Source organism: Macaca nemestrina, chromosome 2, assembly GCF_043159975.1.
Source record: "Macaca nemestrina isolate mMacNem1 chromosome 2, mMacNem.hap1, whole genome shotgun sequence".
Lineage (NCBI taxonomy): Eukaryota > Metazoa > Chordata > Mammalia > Primates > Cercopithecidae > Macaca > Macaca nemestrina.
Genome location: NC_092126.1, coordinates 100,958,601 through 100,983,295, shown reverse-complemented (window position 1 = coordinate 100,983,295; position 24,695 = coordinate 100,958,601). Strand labels below are relative to the sequence as shown.

The 24,695-nt window shown below is 43.1% G+C and overlaps 1 protein-coding gene and 1 pseudogene across 2 annotated transcripts in view; one reads left to right on the top strand and one right to left on the bottom strand.

The window, feature by feature from the left end:
• Positions 1-24,695, bottom strand: part of LOC105480186 (integrin subunit alpha 9) — a 387,973-nt gene that overhangs the window by 26,879 nt on the left and 336,399 nt on the right. For both annotated transcript variants that reach the window (XM_071091443.1, XM_071091444.1), the window contains 3 exons: positions 21,578-21,703; positions 19,105-19,224; positions 14,363-14,464 (listed from right to left, as the gene is read on the bottom strand). In XM_071091443.1, coding sequence (XP_070947544.1) covers positions 14,363-14,464; positions 19,105-19,224; positions 21,578-21,703 — 348 coding nt within the window. The remainder of the gene's footprint in view (positions 1-14,362; positions 14,465-19,104; positions 19,225-21,577; positions 21,704-24,695) is intronic.
• On the top strand, positions 8,725-11,263 carry LOC105480591 (NADH dehydrogenase [ubiquinone] 1 alpha subcomplex assembly factor 4 pseudogene; annotated as a pseudogene).

The following is a 24,695-nucleotide window of genomic DNA, read 5'->3' as shown; positions in this document are numbered from 1 at the left end:
ATCTAAAAATGTTCATACTTGACCAGCCTGGCCAACATGGTGAAACCTCGTCTCTACTAAAACTACAAAAATCAGCCAGGAGTGACGGCATATGTCTGTAGTCCTAGCTACTCGGGAGGCTGAGGCAGGAGAATCGCTTGAATCCAGGAGGTGGAGGTTGCAGTGAGTCAAGATGGCGCCACTGCACTCCAGCCTGAGTGAAAGAGCAAGACTCTGTCTTAAAAAAATAAAAAATTAAAAAAAAATGTTCATACCCTTTGATCCATTAATTCTGTACTTGAAAACTTTACTCAAAGGAAAGAAATATAAAATATGGAAAAAGTTTTATGCTCAAAGATGTTCATTGAAGAATTATTTATATTGGTGCTGAATTAGCAATATCCTAAGTGTCTAACATCAGGGCAATAAATAAATAAACTATGGTCGATCACAAAATAGAATATCACAGAACTATTAAAAATGATGACAGTAAAGCTGACTGTCAAAGCATAATTTTCAAAAAGTTAAAAACATGATTCTCATACAAATATATAGTGAATACATGGCAAAGATTTATTTAATTTGTTATTGAGGAAGTCAGCAGGGTGGCAAAGCTAGTTTTAAAAAGACCAGAAAAAAATGTGTAGTCATAGGAAAAAAATTACTGAAATCAGATTACTAAATCAAGTACAAAACTGGCTAATACCCTACAAGGCAGTAAACTCTAACCTTTGGGATATTTTCAGTCAAACAGAAATCATTTTTGTCTTTACTGGCAAGAGTCATTTATAAATTATCAGCCTTCTATAAGTTAATATGTAACTTCACAGAATTTGGGCCCTGGAGGGTTAGGCAGGCCTGCAGACCAGTGCTTCTCAAATTTTATTGTGTGTAAGAATCACAGGAGGAACTCTGTTAAAATGTAGATTCTGAATTAGAGTCTAGAGTGGGGCTTGAGAGCCTAGATTTCAAATAATCTCCCCTATGATGCTGATGCTGCTGGTCCGTGGACCACACTTTGAGTAGAAAGGGGCGAGGGGATGCTCCAGTATGACACTGAAAGGATATGTAATCATTTTTTTACCTGATTGCCAAATTTTAGAGACTTTTGAAAACAGTAATAATGTAGGAAAATGATGTTTATTATGCTAAGTTAAAAAATCAGAAGATGCTGGCTCACGCCTATAATCCCAGCACTCTGGGAGGCCAGGGTGGGATGGTTGCTTGAGCCTAGGAGTTCAAGATGAGCCTGGGTAACATAGTGAGACCTTGTCTCTACAAAAACACAGAAATTAGCTGACCATGGTGGCGTGCACCTGTCATCCCAGCTACTTGGGAGGCTGAGGCAGGAGGATCATTTGAGCATGGGATATCGAGGCTGCAGTGAGTCGTAACTGTGCCACTGCACTCCAGCCTGGGTGACAGAGCAAGACCTGGTCTAAACCAAACTAAACTAAACAAATAAAATAAAATAAATAGGTTGGGTGTGGTGGATCACACCTGTAATTCCAGCACTTTGGGAGGCCAAGGAGGGTGGATCACTTGAGGCCAGGAGTTCAAGCCAGCCTGGCCAACATGGTGAAACCCCCCATCTCTACAAAATATACAAAAATTAGCCATGTGTGGTGGCGCATGCCTGTAATCCCAGCTTCTTGGGAGGCTGAGGCAGAGAATCACTTGAATCTAGGAGGTGAAGGCTGCAGTGAGCTGAGATTGTGCCACTGCACTCCAGCCTGAGTGACACAGCGAGACTGTTTCAAAAAAAAATTAAAAAATAAAAAATGAGAAGATTATCTAAAACACAGAAGACTTCAGTTTTGCAGAAATATAGTAGGAATTCTTTAAAGTAAATGGATGTGTTTTGATATTATGAATATCATTTCTCTTTTCTACTTTTTACTATTTTTTAAACTGAGCATTTTAAAGGCAAGTAAAACCATTTTATTTTTTTAAAGGACAGACTCTGCTCCAATATCTCCTTTCCCAAGAAGTCTGCCTTGCTCCCCATCTTCAGCGGAATTAATCATTCTCTGAGCTCTTGGAAACATAGTCATTTTCAACTTACTGTAGCATCCCAATGTATATAAGTGGAGTTTCTTAGGTAGGCAGCTAGAACCCAGCTTACTCAGCCCCCGTTTGTTTTTATTTTTTGGAGACAGGGTCTCACTCTGTTGCTTAGACTGGAGTGAAGTGGCACAATCTTGGCTTACTATAGCCTCAACCTTCTGGGCTCAAGTGATTCTCTCCCCTCAGCCTCCCAAGTAGCTGGGACTACAGGCACACACCACCACACCCAACTAATTTTTATTATTATTTTTTTGTAGAGATAGGATTTTGCCATGTTGCCCAGGTTGGTCTTGAACTTCTGGGCTGAAGTTATCTGTGTGCCTCAGCCTCCCAAAGTTCTGAGATTATAGGTGTGAGCCACTGCACCTGGCCCAGCCCCTCTTTCTAAGCCCTGTTCCTCCCTAACCTGGTCTCAGCAGCCCCTAAACCAACTCAAGGAAACCCATGGCTCCAACAAAACAGAGTTTTAAAACCACAGCTGGATACTTCATAGTCCCAGTTCTAGGTCCTTCTCACTCTCTAAGGTAATGATGAATCTTCCTGTCTATGGACTCCAGTAAACTGTGAATTTGTATACAATAAAGACGTGAATGCATGCATTCCTGTTACCTGAACCAAGGCATTGATTCATTATATGATTCATGAATATATCAATTAATACATTCAACATCATTTCTGCTATAAAATCAGATGAAGTGTGAACACGACTTAGTCTGCAACAAAAGAGATGGTAGGATTTGAAGCTGGAGTCTCTGAGTGTGATTATTTTCCCTCTCCTTCAAAAATATACTTGCAAATGTTACATGTTATATCCTTTGGGGGAGTCCTGGCCATCCATCCATCCATCCATCCATCCATCTGCCCATCCACCACCTATCTGTCAATCTGTCCATCTACTCTGTTTGTCCGTCCGTCCGTCCGTCCATCCATCCATCCATCCATCCATCCATCCATCCATCCATCCATGCATGCAACAAATGTGTCTGTAGTATCTTCTATGTGCTAGACATTGTGGAAATTCATTGATGAATAAAACAGGCAGTCTTTGCCCTCACAGTACTTCCAGCTTCTAGAGACTACTAACCAATTAGACAAATAAATGCACCATTATAACTGTCGAAGTGCTACAAAGGAGGAGTTCATGATGATAAAAGATCCTCATGATAGAGGCATGGGACTGAACAGAGTTCCCTGAGGAGCCATTTGAGCTGAAGGTGAAAGGACAAGCAGAAGTTAACCAGCTAAACAAGGGAGGGAAGATCATTCCAAGGAGAGGGAACATGATGTGCAACCCCCCTTTGGCATGAGTGAACTTGGCAAGGGTGAGACACTGCCATCGGCCAGTGGACTGAAGCCAACAGGATGAACAAGAAGCCACAGGAAGATGTTCATGATGTGCTTGGACAGACAGGAGCTGGAGGCCGCAGTAAGATCTCCATGCTTTACCTTAAGAGGAATGGGAAGCCACTGGAGGGTTTGAGCAGGGAAGTGATGTGATTTGCATTTTGCAAAGTACACTGCAAAATGAATCTAGATCAGAAGGGATAACTGCATGTGGGAGTACAAGGAAAAAGCAGCCCCCGTGAGAGGGCTGCAGGGGAAATGGTTTCACCAGGTTAGATCCATGGTTTCAATAAGAGAGAAGGTGGTGTGAAAGGAGAAGACTGACTGAGGAGAAGTCTGCTGGTTTTGGGGGAGTGGCTGTGAGGGTTGTAGCACGCTGAGCTGGGGAAGGCAGGAGCTCTGGCCAGTGAAGGGATGGCTGATGGACCCTGGCTGGAGGGCTCACACACTGGATGTTGACCAACAAAACAGACGAAAATGAGGAGTATGAGGATCTGTCTCAAGGAGGCCTCTGAGGAGGGCAAACAGGCCTTCGAGGCAGGTCCAGACACTGGCACCCTGCCTGCTGTACAGTTTAATGCACCTGAGGTTGGCAAGCTGGTGTCAGGGAGTGGCCAGAAGCCAGCTTCCAGTTTGAGGCAGTGGGTGAACCTAAATCACACTATTTGATTCACTTCTGTGTTTCTGGAAACTTTCATGTTCTGATCAATGCAAATATGCCTACTGTAACAGCTGGCAATGCCCATGTCTCCACAAGGCCTGAGAATATGACCACAATGGCTGTACATCTCGCCCAGGCTTCTGCTGGATGGAGAGCTTCCAGAGATGGGGGACAGCTTAGTCAATATCATCTAAGAGGAGGTTCAACTCCAGACCTAGACCAGCTAAAGATCAAAGACAAGGGCAAGATGCTCTCTGCTGTCAACATCACACACTTGTCTCAACAGAAGGAAGGAATTTATGTAAAATAAGAAGTGGAAAGAGAAGAACATCTGTGGCAGTGAGATGACATTTCCACCTGCTTCTGATTCCATCTAATAGCCAGTGGAGGTATGGGGGAGAGAGGAGGGAGACAGGGTGGTTGGGGCTGGAAGAAATGTTTTCAGCAGAACCATGCCTCAGATGGCTCTCAGAACTCAGCCTAGAAAGCAAGCCAGTTCAGAGGCACAGGGAGACTTACAGAGGTGACATAAATGAACAAAAAATAAACTGTGCATTTGGCAAGATTGGCACTGTAAGTCTGTGCTGTGATGAACACAGATATTAAACATGCCCTGTGCCTGCCAGGTGTCACGTTTCCGAAATCCCTTGCTCTGTCAGAATTTGCAGAGGAATGAGCTGGGCTCTGCTAATTTCTGTTATTGGTAACAGATCACATTTGTAGAGTACTTACGATGCGCCAGGCACCATGCTGAGAGGTTTCCGATCTACTACTCCCCATAATCCTCACATTGCTCTTTAGAGAGAGAGGAGATGGAGCTCATTTACCTGAAGCGATGGAGAATTCTCCCCTTGACAGCACATCTGTGCATCTGGTTAAGGATCAGAACACAATGGGAAGAGTTCCAAAGCCAACTGACCACCAAATAGTCTGAGCATGATGTGCTCCTGAGGCCCTTAGAGCCAAGGGTCACTCCTAAAACAGAAGATCAGCTGTCTACCACCCAGGAATGCGATTTCTCCCACCTGCTCTGTGTGTGGGCTCTGGGCTACGGGACAGCACAAGCCAGAGAGGCAAGGGGTCAAGGGAGACTCAGGGCTCGCCAACAGGCAGAGCTGTGGCCAGAACTGGCTCTTTCACTGACCAGCTGTGGGACATCCGGCAGGCTTCTTCACTCCCAGAGCCTCCATTTCGTCAACAGAAAATGGAAGTTGTAGTGACTAGTTCACAGGGGCAATGTCAGAGTCACAGGAGGTAATTATAGCACATGCCCAGCACTTCACAGGAACTGGGCAGATTCGAGCACACCTCACACAATGAGGTCTTTCATCTTAAGGGGACACAGACACACACACTGAGCAGAGCACCCAGGCTTCAAGTGGAGAACATTTCCATCTGTGGCCAAGACTCGGTTCTCTGCCCAGATCCTCTCAGGTCCCCTCTCTTGCTTCGGCCTGCACAGCCCCCAGGTTTTTCATGCCTTCACTTCTAGAGGCTGCCTTACTTTTAGAGGGTAAAGTGCCTTGGGGTTACTACCTCTGGAGCAGCCCCAACCAATGACTGGCAGATACAGGAGTGTGAGAGTCCAGCTCCCCTGCTTCCAGGTAGGACCAACTCCGAGGTCAGGATCAGGATGAGGCTAAGATGCTCCCTGAAATCTCACTCTTGCTTCCCTTCTCCTCTTTCCTATCCTGTCCCATTTATTTCCAGTCTCATTAGGAGCACCTCTCTAACTAAACTAGTTACATGATGCCCTCATTTCAGGGTCTGCTTCTTGAGAATCCAGCCCAAGATACCATCTGACTTCATCTTGAATGCCTGATCCTCCTTGTCCACGTGGGAAATTCCTTCAATACTTGTTCAGGGGTCACTCCTTCTGTGAAGCCTGTCTTGACCTCTTTAGTACAGATACTCTGGGCACATATGCATACAGTGCTGCAGGGGTGTGTGTGTGTGTGCACGTGTGTGTATATGTGTGTTGACCTGTTTGGGGCTGTGGAAGTCTTGAGGGTAAAAATTTCATTTTGTTCATAGTTATTGGGGGTATAACTAGTCTCTAGTGAAAGCCTCTGATGAACTGGGTAACCTTCTGAAAATACAACTTTCCATAGCAGTGGCTTCTTTAGAGCCCAGGGGTCCAGTGAGCAGGTATGGAAGCCACCAGGAGGGAGTTCCAGGAACCTAACCCCTGAGTCAACCAAAGCACATTTCAATTTAGAAATGGGTTCTGTCGCCTAAAAATAATGATGATGATGATAATCATGATGATGACTGGAAACTCTGATTTAGAGTAAACTGACCAGGACTTGAGGATTTGGGGAGAAAAAGGCTCATTTTTCATGTGGTTCATCTCCTTGGCCATCTCTTTATGCAATGACAGCCACTATCAACAGAGTGCCCCTGTGGATGTGCCGTGCAAGAGGCTTTGCATCGAGATGACACTGGATCCCTCCCAGTCCTCCAGGATAAGCATTCCTTACATGTGACTGGCACCGGTCACTGCACCTTCAATGAAATAGACATACTGTCCACTTGCTCTGTCTCCTCTGCCACCCTGACCTCTTGCCAGGTGATAGTCACAGCCTTCTAACCAGCTCCTTATTTCCACCCTTGCCCCTACAACCCACCATCCACACAATGGCCTATCATTTTTAAAGAACATACATTGGATCATGCCATTCCCTGCTCCAAACAGAAGCTTTCAATGGCTTTCCTTTGTAACGGCCCAGTGGTGTTACCTGGGGTGGACCCTGCCTAGGTCCACCGTGGTTCTCTTCACTGCTCACCAGCTTCCTGCTACCTGGTTTTTCTGTGCCTTGAAGAGGCCAAGCCTTTTGGGGCTCCATACAACTCTCCTCCCCAACTGGGACACTCTTCCTCACGCTTGGCAAGTGAATTCCTTCTCATCTGCCAGTCTCAGCTTCCTTGGAGAAACATTCCTCTACCCCCAATCTAAAGCAGGCTACTCCCTGGGGACTAACCTCAACTAGAAATAGAATCCTTGTTTGCGTCCTTGATGACTGCTGCCTCCTCGGCCAACTCCGGGAGGGCAGGCCAGGGATCATGTCTCTTTTGTTACCCATCGAGTCTCCAGTGCCTAGCACAGTGCCTGGCTCTTAGCAAGCCCTCAATAAACATTCATCATACAAATAAGCAAATGATGACCATTAGAAAATATGACTCATATGTTTGGCAAACTATACCGAGAGTTTTCTCAATTCCTGATGGTCAGAGCTTAATTCTCACATGTGGGGAGGTGGGTGAGGAGAAAGAACTGCCCACCACCCACTACTGATGGCATACGTTGGGGTGGTGTTGACCCTTCAACAACCCCCCTCTTCATCCTACATCTCAGCATAATGTGAGGTTCAAGGGGGAAAGATTATATTGTCATATGGAACATGATTGTAACTATAATTGGTCACATAAAGGATAAATAACAAGTCATAGTCTATTTCATGACAGTAAAAGCGGTAAACTTTGCCTCTAGAAGCAGTCCACCAAAGGAATGGTAAGTGGCATTTTTGTGGAGTAATCTTGCTGGCCATGTCGACTGATGCCTCTCTGGTTGAGATACCAGGCTTGTATCTTTGGTGGGGAGTGTTAGGGAGTGGTGTGGAAGGGCAAGTCACATGTGGGCAGGACTGCAGAGGTGCTGTGCCACCCTAAGCAGCAGCTGTGCACCAGCCCTTCTTCTAGGAGCTTCATGCTGGTATCACTGAACCTTCTCAGCAACTCCAGGAAGTAGAAAGGTTTCTGCCTGACTCCAGAGCACAAGGTGAAGAGAAGCTAGGGACAGCTGTATCCCGTGTCCAGGACACCATGCCAGACTTCCTGCGCCTGGACATAGCCTATAGCCCTCAGGTTTCCGGATCCCTCTGATTTTCGGTCTGGTTTTCCAGTCTTCCAGTGCAATTCTGAGCACTTCCACTGGATAGCCTTCGAATCCATTCTGATTCTGCTGAAATGCGACAGAGCCAGTCTTTCCGGCTGGCACCGAAGACCTCAGTCTGGTGCACACTCCACATGGCAGCCGCTTACGGACTCATCTGTGGACTTACAAGTTTATCATGTATTCTGCTATTTGAAAATATCAAGAAAATAGCAAGAATTCTTGCACGCTTCTCATACAGGAGTTTGAGAAGACGGGAGTTTGAGGGGATGTCTTGCAGTAACAGAGCTGATTCCATAAAGTCTTGATTTGCCTTGGGGGAGTTCCTGGCCTCAGATGATGGGGTCCTTTCCTCTTCTTTGGACCTCAGTAACCAATTCAGGGATCAGAGAAGGCGCCTTCACCCCTCAACATCATCTGATATCTTTTTATGGCTGCATGAAGACAGATGAACATCTCCAGAGCCTACTCATTTTCTTTCTGAAGGCCTTCTCAGAGATAAATTCCTTTCCTTTCTGCAGGCCAGATTTCCAGGGCATGATTAACTACATTTCTCCTGTTCTTCATCTTTAGAGTTTCTGTGGGCCTCAAACAACACTTTCTGAATTTTCCCCTCTCACCCCCTACTCACTCCCTGAAAGGTAAATAGAGTTAGGTTGAAGATGTAATTCAACATGTACTTGGCACCTCGCAACCAGCACTTTGATTCTGCAGTCACGCAGGTCTCACATGGCATTCTCAGGTTTGGGTCTGTACAGAGCCAGGTCCGGCTGTGGCTGATCCTAGACATATGCTAACACGCTCCCCGAGAAAGGCCCTGGAGCCAGTCATTAGTGAACCAGGCAAAGCCTCAAGAATCTATGCCCTATTTCTAGTTATTCATCCAAATGCTCTGTAAAGCACAACTTGAACCATGGCATAAAAATAAAAGATATAAAGAATCATAGGACACGTGTGCACGCTCTGGGCGCCCCAGAGGTTTCCTGCGCCAGTGTTCCCATGTGTGGCGTAAACCTGAGGGCCTTATGTTATGAGGAGATGGGGGCTGCGGTGACTCACAGGATCAGGCATTTCAACCTAGAGAACCCAGCGGAATGGGAAATCAGCAAGATGAAGCCCTCTCCTGCTCCCAGGCAGTCCTCTACCAACAGCCTCCTGTGACAGCAGATTAGTCTCTACCCAGAAGGGAGAGACTGCTCATAAAGGTGACAAGCTGCTGTCATTTCTAAAAGACGTGTATGTTGATTCCAAAGATCCCGTGTCTTCCGCGCAGGTAAAAGCTTCTGAAACAACACGTCAAGAGCCAAAGGAATTCAGATTGCTGAAAGGCCATCACTTTGGTATGATAAATATTAAGAGCATTCCCAAAGGCAAAATTTCCATTGTAGAAGCATTGACCCTTCTCAATAATCATAAATTTTTTCCAGAAACATGGACTGCTGAGAAAATAGCACAAGAATACCATTTAGAACAGAAAGATGTGAATTTCCTTCTTAAATATTTTGTTACTTTTGAAGTCAAAATCTTCCTTCCTGAAGACAAGCAAGCAATACAATCAAATGAAGAAAATCACAAAAATTTCCTATGTGTACTCCTCATCCCTCATCCTGTATATTTTCTCATTTTTGGCATATTAAATTATGTTAATTACCAAGTGTTTAATGCTCTCATTGTGAGAGCATACTCTTTTGTTTTTTTTTTTTTTTTGAGACAAGAGTCTTGCTCAGTTGCCTAGGCTGGAGTGCAGTGGCGCGAACTCGGCTCACTGCAAGCTCCACCTTCTGGGTTCATGCCATTCTCCTGCCTCAGCCTCCCAAGTAGTGGGGACTACAGGCGCCTGCCATCACGCTCGGCTAATTTTTTTTTTTTTTTGTATTTTTTAGTAGAGATGGGGTTTCATCATGTTAGCCAGAATGGTCTCGATCTCCTGACCTCGTGATCTGCCCGCGTTGGCCTCCCAAAGTGCTAGGATTACAGGTGTGAGCCACCGCGCCAGGTCGAGAGCATACTCTTAATATTTATTGAGCTCCCAGACTTTTCAAGATTGCCATAGAATGTATTTTGTTTTCTTTTAATTTGCTTTAGGCATATTTCATATGTACATGTCAGCATGTCTAATCAGCACATCTGTACTTTTATTATAAGTAAAAGAGTTAATTTGTTATTTTAGGCACATCATACCAACTCTTAAATTGGTCATATGACCCCTTGGGAAGTGTCCTGAATCCCTTATTTAAGTTTTACTTTCCAAGTTAGGTGTTTATTTCATTCTTCATATGTGATAGTGAAAGTAAAAGCTTTCCTGACTCGTAAGACTGACGTTTTCTTGTTAGGGAAAGAGACTCGACAGCATGGTATACCAACAGTATTTCCCAAATAAAGGCACACAGGAGAAAATAACAAATCAATAGAATCCAATTAAAATTACTACCCTGGGAATAATAAGAATTGAGTATTTTATTTTGAATTGGTTTTAAGTATGGAATAATCATCTTTACAGCTATAAAAAAAATTAGTGATGTTTACAAAATGTTGGGAATTTCTGCTTTGACAAACAAATAGGTAAGTCCTGTGGCCTTCAGAGAGGCAGGCAGCAGTAGAAACTTTCAAAAAAGTAACATTTCTCTGGATTTAACATGGAAATAGAAAAATTTAAATATTAAATAAAAAAACCATTGTAAATGAAATTTGGTGATTATATATAGTTTCAGATGTTAACGCTAGTTGAGAGAAGAGAGAAAAAATATCAAGTAGAAGCAGAGGACAGGATCATTGGAAGGGACCTGAGAAATTGCCTCTTCATCCATTTTAGCACACTTATTAGCGTGGCATGTACCAATACTAGGATCTTGAGTGAGAGGGTGTGAGTTTAGCTCTGCCTAATATATTACTGCTTGTGGGATCTTTGGGAGACTGTATCCTCTTTGAGATTGAATTTCTTCTATAAAATGAGCATAATACTACTTTACTTAAATTTAAGGGTCATCATGAAGATAAATGAAACAGTAAAAGACTACAAAGGACCAAGCAAATATGAATTATTTTTTGCAGTGGAGAAACAAGCACCTGGTGAGAATATATGACCTAAGGTTCTATAGTTTATGACCTAACCAGGCCCAGAAAGCAGTTTTTCAAATCCTAGTAGTGTGTTTTTTCTGTTGTGCCAAAAACAGCACACCTCAGAGAAAGAAAAAAGTGTGAATTGTGGGTATATTGGGGTTATCAGTGTGCTTCTAAGGGAAGACAGGCATCACTACTTCTCAGAGATGCCCCGGAATGATATAGAAGATACTGAAGAATTCAACGTGATGATGGAATGAGGCATTTGTAGTAATGCTGAGAACAGAAAAATGGACTAAGTGGAAAATCTGTACACACGTCTTTGAATATAGATTTGTTATGTGAACAAACTACCTTGTTTATTTTTAGTTCAATACAATAATTGTTTTAAGAAAACGTGAAATAACTACTCAATACAAAATGCACTTTAAAACTCCTGTTTAAAAAAAATCACAGGAAAATTGCTTGATTTCTCAATCAGTTAAATTTACCACCATGCACACGTTATGTGGTTAAAAATCTGATTGTTTTCCTCTCCACTCACACGCTGCTGGATACCAATATAAGTACATTTCCTGTTCCTTCCAAGGCCATAACAATTTGGTGCCTAATCTAAAATCTTTGAAACTTTGCCTGATTTAAATTTGGTGGCGAGCCTTTATGGAAATTCCCCTTCAGACTGATGGTTGACAGAGGGCCAGACATTCAGAAGAATCACGCAGGGAAGAATGTGTTTGTTCTAAAAAGGCAAACCTTCCTACTCAGAAAAGATTTTTTTTTTTTTTTCCTGCCAGGAAAATTGAGAACAACAGATTGTAGAACTTCACTGTAGCTCATGGACTGAAAAGGCAAAGTCATGAAAAGGAGGGAAAAGGGGCATTGTGGGATTCTCATGTGTGTTAATTTTTTCTTGGGAGTGCTAAAAAAAACCTCAGCCTCTTCCCAAGAACTCTTGATAATGAAAATATCACCATAGTGCTCAAAATTGGAACAGTAATTAATGGAAGTGATATTTTGGGGAAGTACAGATGACTCGGAATCCAACGAGATGTTAAGCAACATTTTCCTGGATCCCACAGTCTAGTCCTATAATGGAAGGCAATATGCCCAGTACTTTTTTTTTTTTTTTCATCTACACAAGGGATTCCACATGTAGAAAACCTGTTAGGTATTTCCATTAGCTTCTACTTATTAACACTGTGGTTTACCAGAACATTCTAAACCTCTCATGTTGGGCATGTATTTAATGCTATAAAACTTTTAAGCCAGAACTATGACAATGAGCAGGGAACCACTTTCCTCTTTCACTTCCCAGGTGGAGGTCTGAATTAGCAGTCAAATTGCCAGAAGGCAGGGAAGAAAAGGGAAACGCCAACTCCAAATATAGGACCTTCCAGAAAAACTGACTGTAAGTAGTAAGTGACCCAGCATCAATCCATTTGGTTTCTATTATTAAAATTAGTACCTGGCCTGAGCCGACAGGTAGAGGCTGCAGTAAGCCATGATTGCACCACTGCACTCCATCCTAGGTGACAAAGCAAGACCCTGTCTCCAACAAACAAACAAACGAACAAAAATAGTGCTTGGACAACTTCTCTTGTGGGTAGAGCATAAAAGTCTGCATGGAACACTCGTTCCCCTCACTGAGTAGGGAATGCCCACCCCTCACTCATTTAGGAATTCATATTCATCCCAGGCTCACTGATATTATCACCTCTTACTCACTAAAAATGGGCAGGACTGAAGTTTTACTGAGGTCCCTAAGCATCATTATTATTATTGTTTTTTTTGTTTGTTTGTTTCTTTGTGTTTTGAGACGGAGTTTCACTCTGTCACCCAGGTTGGAGCGCAGTGGCACAATCTCGGCTCACTGCAACCTCCACCTCCTGGTTTCAAGTGATTCTCCAGCCTCAGTTCCTGAGTAGCTAGGTTTACAGGAGCCCATCACCACGGCCAGCTAATTTTTATATTTTTTAGTAGAGACAGTGTTTCACCATGTTGGCCAGGCTGGTCTTGAACTCCTGATCTCAGGTGATCTGCCTGCCTCGGCCCAGCATTTATTTTCCATATGAACCCTTCGCAACCAGGGTCTCGTAAGAGTGGTCTTTGGTTTGATCCCCATTCTGACATTTTGACATGTGGTGTCTCCACTGTTGTCAGAGAGTAAGTTAACAACAGTTTCTAAGCACATAATCATTATAAACTTGTCAGTTTTGTAAATGTGTCACAGCAACACTGACTCTTGTAAGAAAGGGTAAGTCGCCCTTGAGAGAAGGTAAATTCCACAGAAGGGGATGCAGAAAGGTAGGATCATTGCATAGCTCACTGGCAAAAGAAGTGCATCGGCTGCTGTCTCTTCCTCTACTCCCCTGGGATCTGAGTGTGGGCGTCAAATACAGGATGAACCCCCTCTCAACCCCCCTGCTCCTGCAAGAACAACAATCAAAGGCAATAAAATTCCAAGGCCACAGCTCTCCTCCAGCCTCTCCCACACCTCCACAATAAGCCTCGTGGTTTGCCACATCCTCCCGTGTCTCGGAGGCCTTGGTGCCAACTGCACTTTATGGAGGAGAAGGGGGTGGTAAATACAGGGTTAAAGAGCAGTTACTAGGTCTTGGCAATTTGGGTGTAATCTCTTTAAGTCATTCAAACAACTTGTTTTTAAAACACCCAATGTTTGCCTGGAAACCCAGTGTTTTGGGAGGCTGAGGCAGGAGGATTGCTTGAGGCCAGGAGTTTGAGACCAGCCTGAGCAACATCGTGGGACCCTATCTTGACAAAAAAATGAACAAAAAAAATGAAAAATTAGGCATGGTAGTGCGCCTGTAGTCCTAGCTACTCTGGAGGCTAAGATGAGAGAATCCCTTGAGGCCAGGTATTCAAGGCTACAGGGAGCTACGACTGTGCCACTGCACTCCAGCCTGCGTGACAGAGTGAGACCCTGTCTCTTAAAAACCAAACCAAACCAAACACACAGTATTTACCCATGGAGTAATGTGATGGGTAAGGCAGATGTGGTCTGCCTTAGGAAAGGTCTAAGAAAGATATAAATAGTCCTGGCTCCACAGTGGAAATCCAACCCTGTTGAGGCGGGGGTACTTCCAGACCATTTCCAGACAATCATAGCAGGAAATGTTCACATAATGATGGCATCCTAAAGGACAATGCTATCACAAGAAAAAACCACAGAAGTTCTCCAGGGGGGCCTGGAAGCCAAGGCAGGCATAGTCTTGGGTCTGCCACAAACCCAACATCTTGGCTTAGAGACTGTCTTGACCCTCAAATTCCAGCTCCAGGTCTCCAAGTCACCCAGCTTCCCTTGCCCTCTGACGAGGGCTGTCCTGGGGTGGCTGACTCACCGTCACCTCTTCTGGGTTGCCATGAGCTATTTCCACCACCCTTAGGGCAGGATCCACCTTCACCTTGGCGCGGGACATGAACTGGATGACAGATGAACTGTCCTGTGGAAGAAACAGCACAACTTACTCAAAGATTTTTCTATGAGAATAGCTGGGCCTTGAGAGGGACTGGGCAGAACTGAAATTCCATGATTCCATGTAGCCCAGACAAAAATTTTATCATTGAACTAGATACCTCTCCATCCCAGGCACCCACATAAACACAGACTTCCAGGGTTTCTCTTGAGAATTCTTTGCAGCTCATGGTGGATGCTGGGAAATGATGGCGTTTGCTGGGAAATGATGGAGTAATCAACACATGCAAGCTGTGTGCTGTGGTTTCCAAGCAGTAAGAGTCAGATATTTGGATATTGCTATTGACATGTTCACAAAGAGTTGAGGATAAATAAAACTGCTTAATTGTGTACAGCAAATCGAGGCTTGGCATTCCACAAAAGGCATCTGATCTACATTTTATAGGCATCTTCCTGCCTTGACCACAACCCTCAAACCCTTCATATGAGTTGCTTTTAACTCTTTCTTTGCTCTTAAATGAAGTTGTTTGGGAATCAAAACCATTTAACGTTGAAAGAGGGTGCCTGATGGAGAGATGGGGAAGGGGGAAATATCTGGCTTATAAATTAAGGAGAAAGGGGCAGGGGTATAAGGGAGCACATCTAAGACTCAGGAATCACCCCCCAGCCAGAGGCAGGCAGAGGCCTTCCTGTGGGCTCAGATTCAAAGCCACTGATCCAGATAACCAGAAAATGGCGCCAAAGCAGGGATGGAGAATGAATTTGGAAGAAGACAGGGACTGGCAAAACTGTGGCCTGGTGAGGAGCCAGAACCTCGAGCCAGTGGGACAGGTTGATCGTGAAGCAGAAGGGAAGCCTGGCTTCTGTTGTGGAAACAGATAGCAGAGAACTAGTGCATTCAACATTCTACCTGCGGGGCAGCAGGGACTCCACAGGCAAGGTGTCTTGTGGTGTCCCCACCTACATCTACCCAGCTTGCCTGTCATGCAAGGAGCTCACACTCAGATGCCACCTTTGGCTAAACTCTCAAAGAACAGGAAGGTAGAGGACTCCACAGAAAACAGTTCCAAGGGTACCCTTTGCTCATCTCTGCCAATGAAACCACAAAGACCTTCCTGGGGCACAGAGGTACCCCAGTCTGTATATGTGACTTGGGAGTTATACATCAATTATCATTCTTTTCTTAAAACAACCATAAAACACATTTTAAATGCTTTTGGGAAGCTTGTCATTCAAAAGAGTTACTCCAGTTCACTCACTTTAAGCAAGCAATAATTTTAAGCAACAAATAATCTTTTACCAATTTAACAGTTTTATAAAGGTGGGGTTTTATGTGTCAGGATATGCTGTATTTTCAATTTGGAATAATAATAATAATCTTGGGCCAGACACGATGGTTAAGGCCTGTAACCCCAGCACTTTGAGAGGCTGAAGTGGGAGGATCACTTGACGCTAGGAGGTCAAGATCAGCCTGGGAAACATCCTATCTCTACCAAAAATTAAAAAAAAAATTCATCTGGTATGGTAGCACGTGCCTGCAGTCCTAGCTGAGGATTAGCTGAGGCAGGAAGATCACTTGAGCCCAGGAGTTTGAGGCTGCAGTGAGCTATGATTGCACCACTGTACTCCCATCTGGGTGACAGAGCGAGATCCTGTCTCTAAAAATATTTTTTTAATAAAAAAATTAAAATAAATAAAAATAACCTTGGATGCTAATAACGATAATGATGATGATGATGATGATGATGATAATTGCCAATGTTACAGGCCAAGCAGACAAGGAGTCTGGCACAGGATGGGCCCCCACGGTTGTAGAATCAGTGAAAAAAGCCTTACGGACTGGAAGAACACTTTGAAAGAAATCCGAATCCTACAGTGATTTTAAAAGTCAGATCCTACATTTCAAATGAAAACTTGTTAAGGTCAAAACAGTAAAACCTCAAATTCCCTTGTCTGGGGCCAGATCTTGAGGTCAAAAGGAAAATAAACACGACCGTAGGCCCAGGCAAACCACAAGGCTGGCACTGCTCCACATCCTTCAGGAGGCCTGGAGCCATGCGGGCTCAACTCCCTAAGGGAGGCTGTAGCTGGCTTCGGGGTGACTGAAGCTCCAGCAGCAGCTGGGGCCCCATCTGGCTTCCAGGTCAACTTTGTTCTAAGCTTTTCTTTGCACCTGGAAATGCTCCTGGTTTCTGCTGAAAGGGCACATGGAGAACGAGCCTTGAAGGCTTCATATGACACCCTACAGCTTTCAGTTCTCTTGCCTGGGGCTCTACTGGCCTGGCTGGCCCATGGGGACCATAGTCACTGGGACATGTTCCTTGGCAAAGGGTCACCACCAGCTACCGGGACAGAAATGCAGAAGAACCAGGCTGCAGAGCTGTGCATGGTTAAGCGCAAATAACTGAAGTGCGAGCAGCGGCCATCTGGGTTGAGGATAAAGGAAACATCAGAGTGCCTTACTGCCACCAGTGCTGTCACCAGGGCTCTGTGGACAGTGGCAAGTATTGCACAGGCAATAAAACTGTCTGCAACACCATTTGTGAAGAATACAAATGGGATAGGTAAGTATGCAGAGGCATAGCCCTCCAGCCTGGCCTGGGGACACATTTCAGGAAGGTACTTCCGTAGATGTGGGGTTTCCAGGCTCCCTTCTGGAATCAGAGGATGGCCAGTGGTGCTCTAAGTCATGCCTGGTCCTCCAACACTGTCCTTTATAAAGGGAGAGGTACAAAGGGAGAAGAAAGCACTGCGGTATGAGTCCAACTTACCCCAAACCAGTTTCCCTCCAGAGCAAACCAGAGAAATCAGAACTATGCACAGCTCTCTTCGGGTGTGTGAGGGCTGTAACAGCTACAGATTAAAATGGAAAAACATCCCCTGATGCCTGCATCCTCTCAGGTCAGTGTGTTACCTCTGTGCCTATTCCACAGAATGACTTTTCTAAGGCTATTCATTCACACGCGGATAGGTTTGTACAGATTAACACAGTTAGTCTTTCTAAAGAAAAATAATTGGAATCTCTGTGACTAACATGCATATTTAGTTTTATCTTCACATGTAATTATTTTTACAGCATCTTGTTGGAAGTGGCCTCTCAGCAGCTCTCATCTTAAAATAAATCATAGGAAATTTGTATGATTCTTCAAGAGCCACCAATGCACTGGTTGAGGTGTTTTTTAATGAACCACCTGTGATATACTCAATAGCAAAGTGACCTGTGGTTCAAAAGTTGGACTAAAACAAAGTGTCATTTAAACTAGGACTCATGGGTCAAATCTGGCCCTCTGCCTGTTTTTATAAAGTTTTACTGGATCACAGCCATGCCCATTCATTTGTTTATGGCTGCTTTCACAATACAATGGCAGAGTTGAACAGTTGCAAGAGTCTGTAGGGCCTGCAAAGCCTGAAATATTTACTACTGGCCCTTTACAGAAAAGGTTAGCCCACCTTCATCCAAAGCGAGGTCCCTAGACCTGCAGGACTGGCATCACCCGGGTGCTTGTGGCAACTGGAGAGCCTCAGACTCCACCCCAAGGAATCTGTGTTTGAACAAGATCTCCAGGTGATTCTGATGCAAGCTAAAGCATGAGAAACTTAAATGTGCAAACGAAATCCCTGGGGAATGTGTTAAAATGAAGATGCTGATTTATTAAGTATGCGGTGGAGCCCAGGATTCTGCATTTCTAACAAACTCTCAGGTGATGCTGATGCTGCTGGTCCTCAGACCACACTTTGAGTAGCAAGGGTCTGGTATTTTACCCTGGCATTGTCTACCAGCAGAATTACCAATGGCACTTGCTGGAAAAGTTTCAAAAGGGGCAGCCAGACTATTACTAAACAGTTAAACAACAACAACAGCAACTACAACAACAGATGTTGGTGAGGATGCAAAGAAAAGGGAACACTTATACACTGTTAATGGGAAGGTAAATTAGTACAATCAAAAAAGCAGTATGGAGATTTCTCAAAGAACTAAAAATAGAACTGCCACATCCAGCAATCACACTAATGGGTATATACCCAAAGGGAAAGAAATATTGTATAAAAAAATACCTGCACTGGTAAGTTTATTGCAGCACTATTCACAATAGCAAAGATAGGGAATCAACTTAAGTGTCCATCAATGGATGACTGGTTATAGAAAATGTGTATATATATACACACACACTATGGAATACTACTCAGCTATAACAAAGAATTAAATTATGTCTTTTGCAGCAACATGGATGGAAATGGAGTTCATTACCCTAAGTGAAATAACTCAAAAATAGTCAAATACTGCATGTTGTCACTTATAAGTGGGAGCTAAGTAATGGGTACCCATAGGCATAAAGAGTAGAATTAATAGACATTGGAGACTCCAAAATTTGGGATGGGGGTGAAGGTTGAAAAGTTACCTATTGGGTACCATGTTCACTATTCAGGTGATGGGTACACTAAAGCCCAGATTTCACCACTACACAATATATTCATGTAAGAAATCTGCACTTGTACCCCCGAAGTACATAAAAATAAATAGAGTCTCTTGTAGACAGCCAAAAGGGGGGGCAGCCGGAGCGTCATGAGGACACCAAATCAAATGTTTTCCTTTTTTTCCCCAAAATCGGATGTCAACAATTCAAATGCTTCTAAATTTACCTTCAAGTGCGGTTCCTTAGGGCTTACCTTTTTCAGTATTTCTGTGTTCAGCAGCATGTAAATGTCTATAGTACGACTTTCTTCTTTAGCAAGAGCACTAAAGTTACAGTGTGCTGTTAGGCAAGAAATTCCTGGTTTTTCACAGTCCTGAGAAGAAAAGTCAGAAAATTTCCCAATGGAATTAAGAACAAAGACAAATCCACAACAATTTATAGAGTAGTGGGCTCCATGAACTTGGTGACTGAGGCAATTCCAGGCCGAGGAAATCCATAAGAAGATGCAATCATTTTTTCTTGCCACCAGAGGGCATTCAAGGGATTTCCCACCCGGTGGGAACCAGCGCATGCCTTTAAGTAAAGCAACTGGGAGAAAACAGCTCACTAGTTAATCCTACCAAGAATTGGATGAATTCACAAAGAGAAATATATATATATATTTTAAAACCACACACTTAAACTTTGCATTCTGAAAGCATTCTTATGAGTTTTGAACACAGACACGTTTCCTACATTGTGTGATTTCCACCTGTGCAGTGGCAAATATACTTTCATGCCTATTTATTAGGTAGGGTAAATGAGAGGGCTAAGAAGTCATGTGATTCTTGCTCAAGGAAACACAAAAGTTACAATAGAGATGTAAATCCTGGCTGGGCGCGGTGGCTCATTCCTGTAATCCCAGCACTTTGGGAGGCTCAGGTATGGAAGTCACCTGAGATCAGGAGTTCAAGACCAGTTTGGCCAATGGTGAAACCGTCTCTACTAAAAATACAAAAATTAGCCAGGAGTGGTGGCGGGCGCCTGTAGTCCCAGCTACTGGGGAGGCTGAAATGTGAAAATTGCATGAACCCTAGAGGTGGAGGCTGCAGTGAGCCAAGATCACGCCACTGCACTCCAGTCTGGATGACAAAGCAAGACTCCATCTCAAAACAAACAAACAAACAAACAAAAAACCGAAAACATAAATCCCAAATTTAAGGTACAAAAGTTTTCTTTTTTATATGATAGGTTCCAAAATGCATGTACATACCTTGATGATATTTCATCTATAGGGCAAAATTTTCAGCCAGAGTCATAACTATAAAATCACTAGGTATCACTACATCTAACAATCTAAGGGCTTTAAACAATAAATGTATCATCCTCACTATGTAAGTAAAAAAAAAAAATCCCAACCTTTTAAGTGGCAGTCATGCTTCTCAACAGGAGAAAAGAATGAGAAAGGAAGATAAAGGTGAGATGTGCCAGGGCTGAAATAAGGAGCTTAGAGAAATGTAACCAAAGATAATAAAAAGGAGGCTTTGGAAAAGCACTGTCATTCCATCTTCAATACCTTCACGTTTTAAAAATGGAGGTATAACAAATATAGTAAACAGAACAAATCTGAAGTGTATATCTTTATAATTTTTTTTTTTTTTTTTTTGAGACGGAGTCTTGCTCTGTCACCCAGGCTGGAGTACAGTGGCACTATCTTGGCTCACTGCAACCTCTGCCTCCCTGATTCAAGCTATTCTCCTGCTTCAGCCTCCTGAGTAGCTGGGATTACAGGCACCCACCACACCTGGCAAATTTTTGTATTTTTAGTAGAGACAGGATTTCAACATGTTGGCCAGGCTGGTCTCAAACTCCCACCCCCTCAGCCTCCCAAAGTGCTGGGATTATAGGCGTGAGCCACTGCGCCTGGCCTGTCTTTATAAATTTGTACATGTGTTTATACCTGGAGGACCACCACCCTGATTAGGATGTAGGACATTTCCAGCATCTAAGCAGGCTCCCTCATGCCCCATCCCATCCATATTCCTCTGAAAGTAACCACTTTCCTGACCTCTATCATCATGATTAGTTTTTGCTATTTCTGAACTTTCTATAAGTGAAATATTACAATATGTGGCTTTTGTCTCTAGCTTCTTCCACTCAATATATTCTGTCTGTGAGATTCATTAATGTAGCAGTAGCAATTTTTCATTACTGTGTAGTATTCCAGTGTATGGATATACCACAATTGCTTACTTACTCTCCTGTTGATGGATATTTGCATTGTTCTCAGCTTTCACCTATTTTAACATTTCTGTGAGCATTCTTGTTCATGTCTTTTCTGGGGGGCATAAGTACTCATTTTTCTTGGGAATATTACTCAAGACTAGAATGGCTGTGTCATAGGATACATACATGTTTTGTTTTAGTAGATACTATCAAACAGTTTCCCAAAATATTTGCACACGAATAATCACTCTTGTTTAGACTCATACTAGTTGAAGAAACATCTTACTTTGTGCTTGGTGGATTGCAACGATTTATCCCTTTTCCAGGTAATAGGATTTGGAATGTAAATTTAACATTTTGACAGAAACCTCAGACTGCAAATTAGGAGTTGACCACAGTCTGTGCCTTTATAAGTCAATTGATTAAAACCAGATTTAGGAAATAATAAATATCAAATAGAAAACTGGTGTCTTCCGAGTGAGGACCACCCATGTTACCCCAGCCACTAAGCAAATCCTTACCAAGACTTTTCTTCCAGACTTTGTGAAAAAAGCAAATATTGTGTGGAAGATATTTTCTTGTTCTTGAGGGATGATGCAGGGAGTTGGGTTTTTCTGGAAAGAGCAGTTTCCTTTCTCTTGGCCCACCTGCAAATGAAAAGAGGCCCGTCAGAGGGTCAGTCTCAAGAATGAATCATGATGCTGGAGCCCCTTCTTATGGAGGCAGGAGTGGTAGAACCCCAATTCACCTTTCCTTCTTGTCCATTTTGGAGTGAACAATGGCTGAAAAGCTGAAAGGCAGAAGTTGTAGCATCAACGGGGCCAAATAATAGAAAACGTGGATGTTAGGTCCCCCAATAACTGATGAGATGACATACAACATGCAAATGAGATCTGACTAGGAAATAGGAAGACTTAAGGAGTAAAATAAGCCTTATACTCCATGGTTTTGAAAGCACACTTAAGAACATCCTTACCAAGCAATTCTTGTCTGAATGAGGAAAATGAGACTCAACTTAGGAAAATGAGACTCAACTTAGGTCACTGGCCAACAGTCATGAAGTCAAGAACCCAGGTCTGGAACTTGGGACCAAGCCTGATGGATGATCTACTGCCAGAGGTTTTCAACCATTCTAGAAAGCCCCCAGGGTGCTGTAAAACTCCTTAGAGGTCTTCCTAGAGAAAGGGAATGGGCAGCAAGCAGGACTGCTCTTGGTCCAACTCTAAAGCCAGAGTTTTGCTACCAAAACACTAACTGAGCAGCCTGTGCCCTGAGCCAGATGGGGACCTGCATGCTTGACTGAGCAGCCTCTGTCCTGAGCCAGACGAGGACCTGCATGCTCGTTGAGCTCTTGGTGAGTGATTTGATTTTGCTTCTGACAGCAATGGCAATGGTGCTGAGTGACAGCAACATTAGAAACAAAACAATGGTGTTTAGTCTTTCGTGATGATTTCCTTAAGAACAGCACTCTTTTTGATGTTTAAATTGAGGAACTGTTGAAAAAAATGAAGTCTTCTTTATATATCATCATCATATCACACTGCTTGTAGCTGAAGACTGGACAGGATGTGAGGTCAAACCAGAAAATTAATAATTAGTAATTCACAATTTAGGATTGTGCTTACAATCCCATGGCTAACCACAGGCATCTGTTAAATTGCCCTATCTATAATGCCCTTGAGTAAAATACAGTTGTTCAAGAATGTTTCACTTTTTATTCATGGTAGGGAACAAAAACTTTTTTTGCTGTTTTTAACTTTTATGTTATGTTTGGGAGTATATGTGCAGGTTTGTTATATAGGTAAACTTGTGTCATGGAGGTTTTTTGTACAGATTATTTCATCACCCAGGTACTAAGTCTAGTACCCAATAGTGGTTTTTTGTTACTCTTCTCCTTCCTTCCAACCTCCACTCTCAAGTAGACCCCAGTATGTGCTGTTCCCTTCTTTGTGTTCATGAGTTCTCATCATTTAGCTCCCACTTATCATTGAGATCATGCAATATTTGGTTTTCGGTTGCTGTGTTAGTTTGCTAAGGATAATGGCTTCCAGTTCCATCCATGTTCCTGCAAAGGGCATGATCTCATTCTTTTTTATGGCTGCATAGTATTCCATGGTATATCTGTACAACATTTTCTTTATCCAATCTGTCTTTGATGGGTATTTAGGTTGATTCCATGTCTTTGCTATTGTGAATAGTGCTGCAATGAACATTCATGTGCATGTGTCTTTAGGGTAGAATGATTAATATTCCTTTGGGTATATATACCCAGTAATGGGATGCTGGGTCAAATGGCAGTTCTCTTTTTAGCTCTTTGAGGAATAGCCACACTGCTTTCCACAATGGTTGAGCAAATTTATACTCCCACCAACAGTGTATAAGCATTCTCTTTTCTCCAAAACCTCTCCAGCATCTGTTAATTTTTGACTTTTGCTTTGGTTTTTTTTTTTTTTTTTTTGAGATGGAGTCTCGCACTGTTGGCCAGGCTGGAGTGCAGTGGCGTGATCTCGGCCCACTGCAAGGTCTGCCTCCTGAGTTCAAGCCATTCTCCTGCCTTGGCTTCCCGAGTAGCTGGGAGTACAGGCGCCCGCCACCATGCCCGGCAAAATTTTTTGTGTGTTTTTAGTAGAGATAGGGTTTCACTGTGTTAGGATGGTCTCGATCTCCTGACCTTGTGATTCGCCCACCTCAGCCTCCCAAAGTGCTTGGATTACAGGCGTAAGCCACCGCACCGGGCCCATTTTTGACTGTTTAGTAATAGCCATTCTGACTGGTATGAGATGGTATCTCACTGTGGTTTTGATTTGCATTTCTGTAATGACCAGTGATATTGAGTTTTTCACACGCTGGCTGTCTGCAGGTATGTTTTCTTTTTTTTAATTTTTATTTTATTCTTTTTTTATTCTACTTTAAGTTCTAGGGTACACGTGCACAATGTGCAGGTTTGTTACATATGTATACATGTGCCACGCTGGTGTGCGGCACCCTGCAGGTATGTTTTCTTTAGAAAAGTGTCTGTTCATGTCCTTTGCCCTCCTTTTAATGGAGCTGTTTCATTCTTGCAAATTTAAGTTCCTTATAGATGACAGATATTAGACCTTTGTCAGATGCATAGTTTGCAAATATTGTCTTCCATTCTGTAGGTTGTCTGTTTACTCTGTTGATAGTTTCTTTTGCTGTGTAGAAGCTCTGAAGTTTAATTAATTCTATTTGTCAGTTTTTGCTACACAAATAAACTAACAATGCTAATCTATTAATAATGAATTATAAGACAAGACCACCAAAATTTGCTAAATTGATCTCTATTTTACCTTTGATCTGAATACATTCCAGGATTTACCATATATATCTGAAAATAAATAAGGTGAAGTTTTATATCCTCAAGTTAAACTATTAGAAAAGAGGATGTTGCCTATAAACGTTTCTCACAGTTTGGGACTTCTTGTCCTTTAAAAGTGTCTAATACTTTGGAAATTACTTTATTATTATTTTTTTTTTGGAGACAGGGTCTCTGTCTCCCAGGCTGAAGTACAGTAGTCCAGCTCACTGCAGCTTCAACCTCCTGGGCTCAGGTGATTCTCCTTCCTCCGCCTCCTGAGTAGCTGGGACTATAGGCACATGCCACCACACATGGCTAGT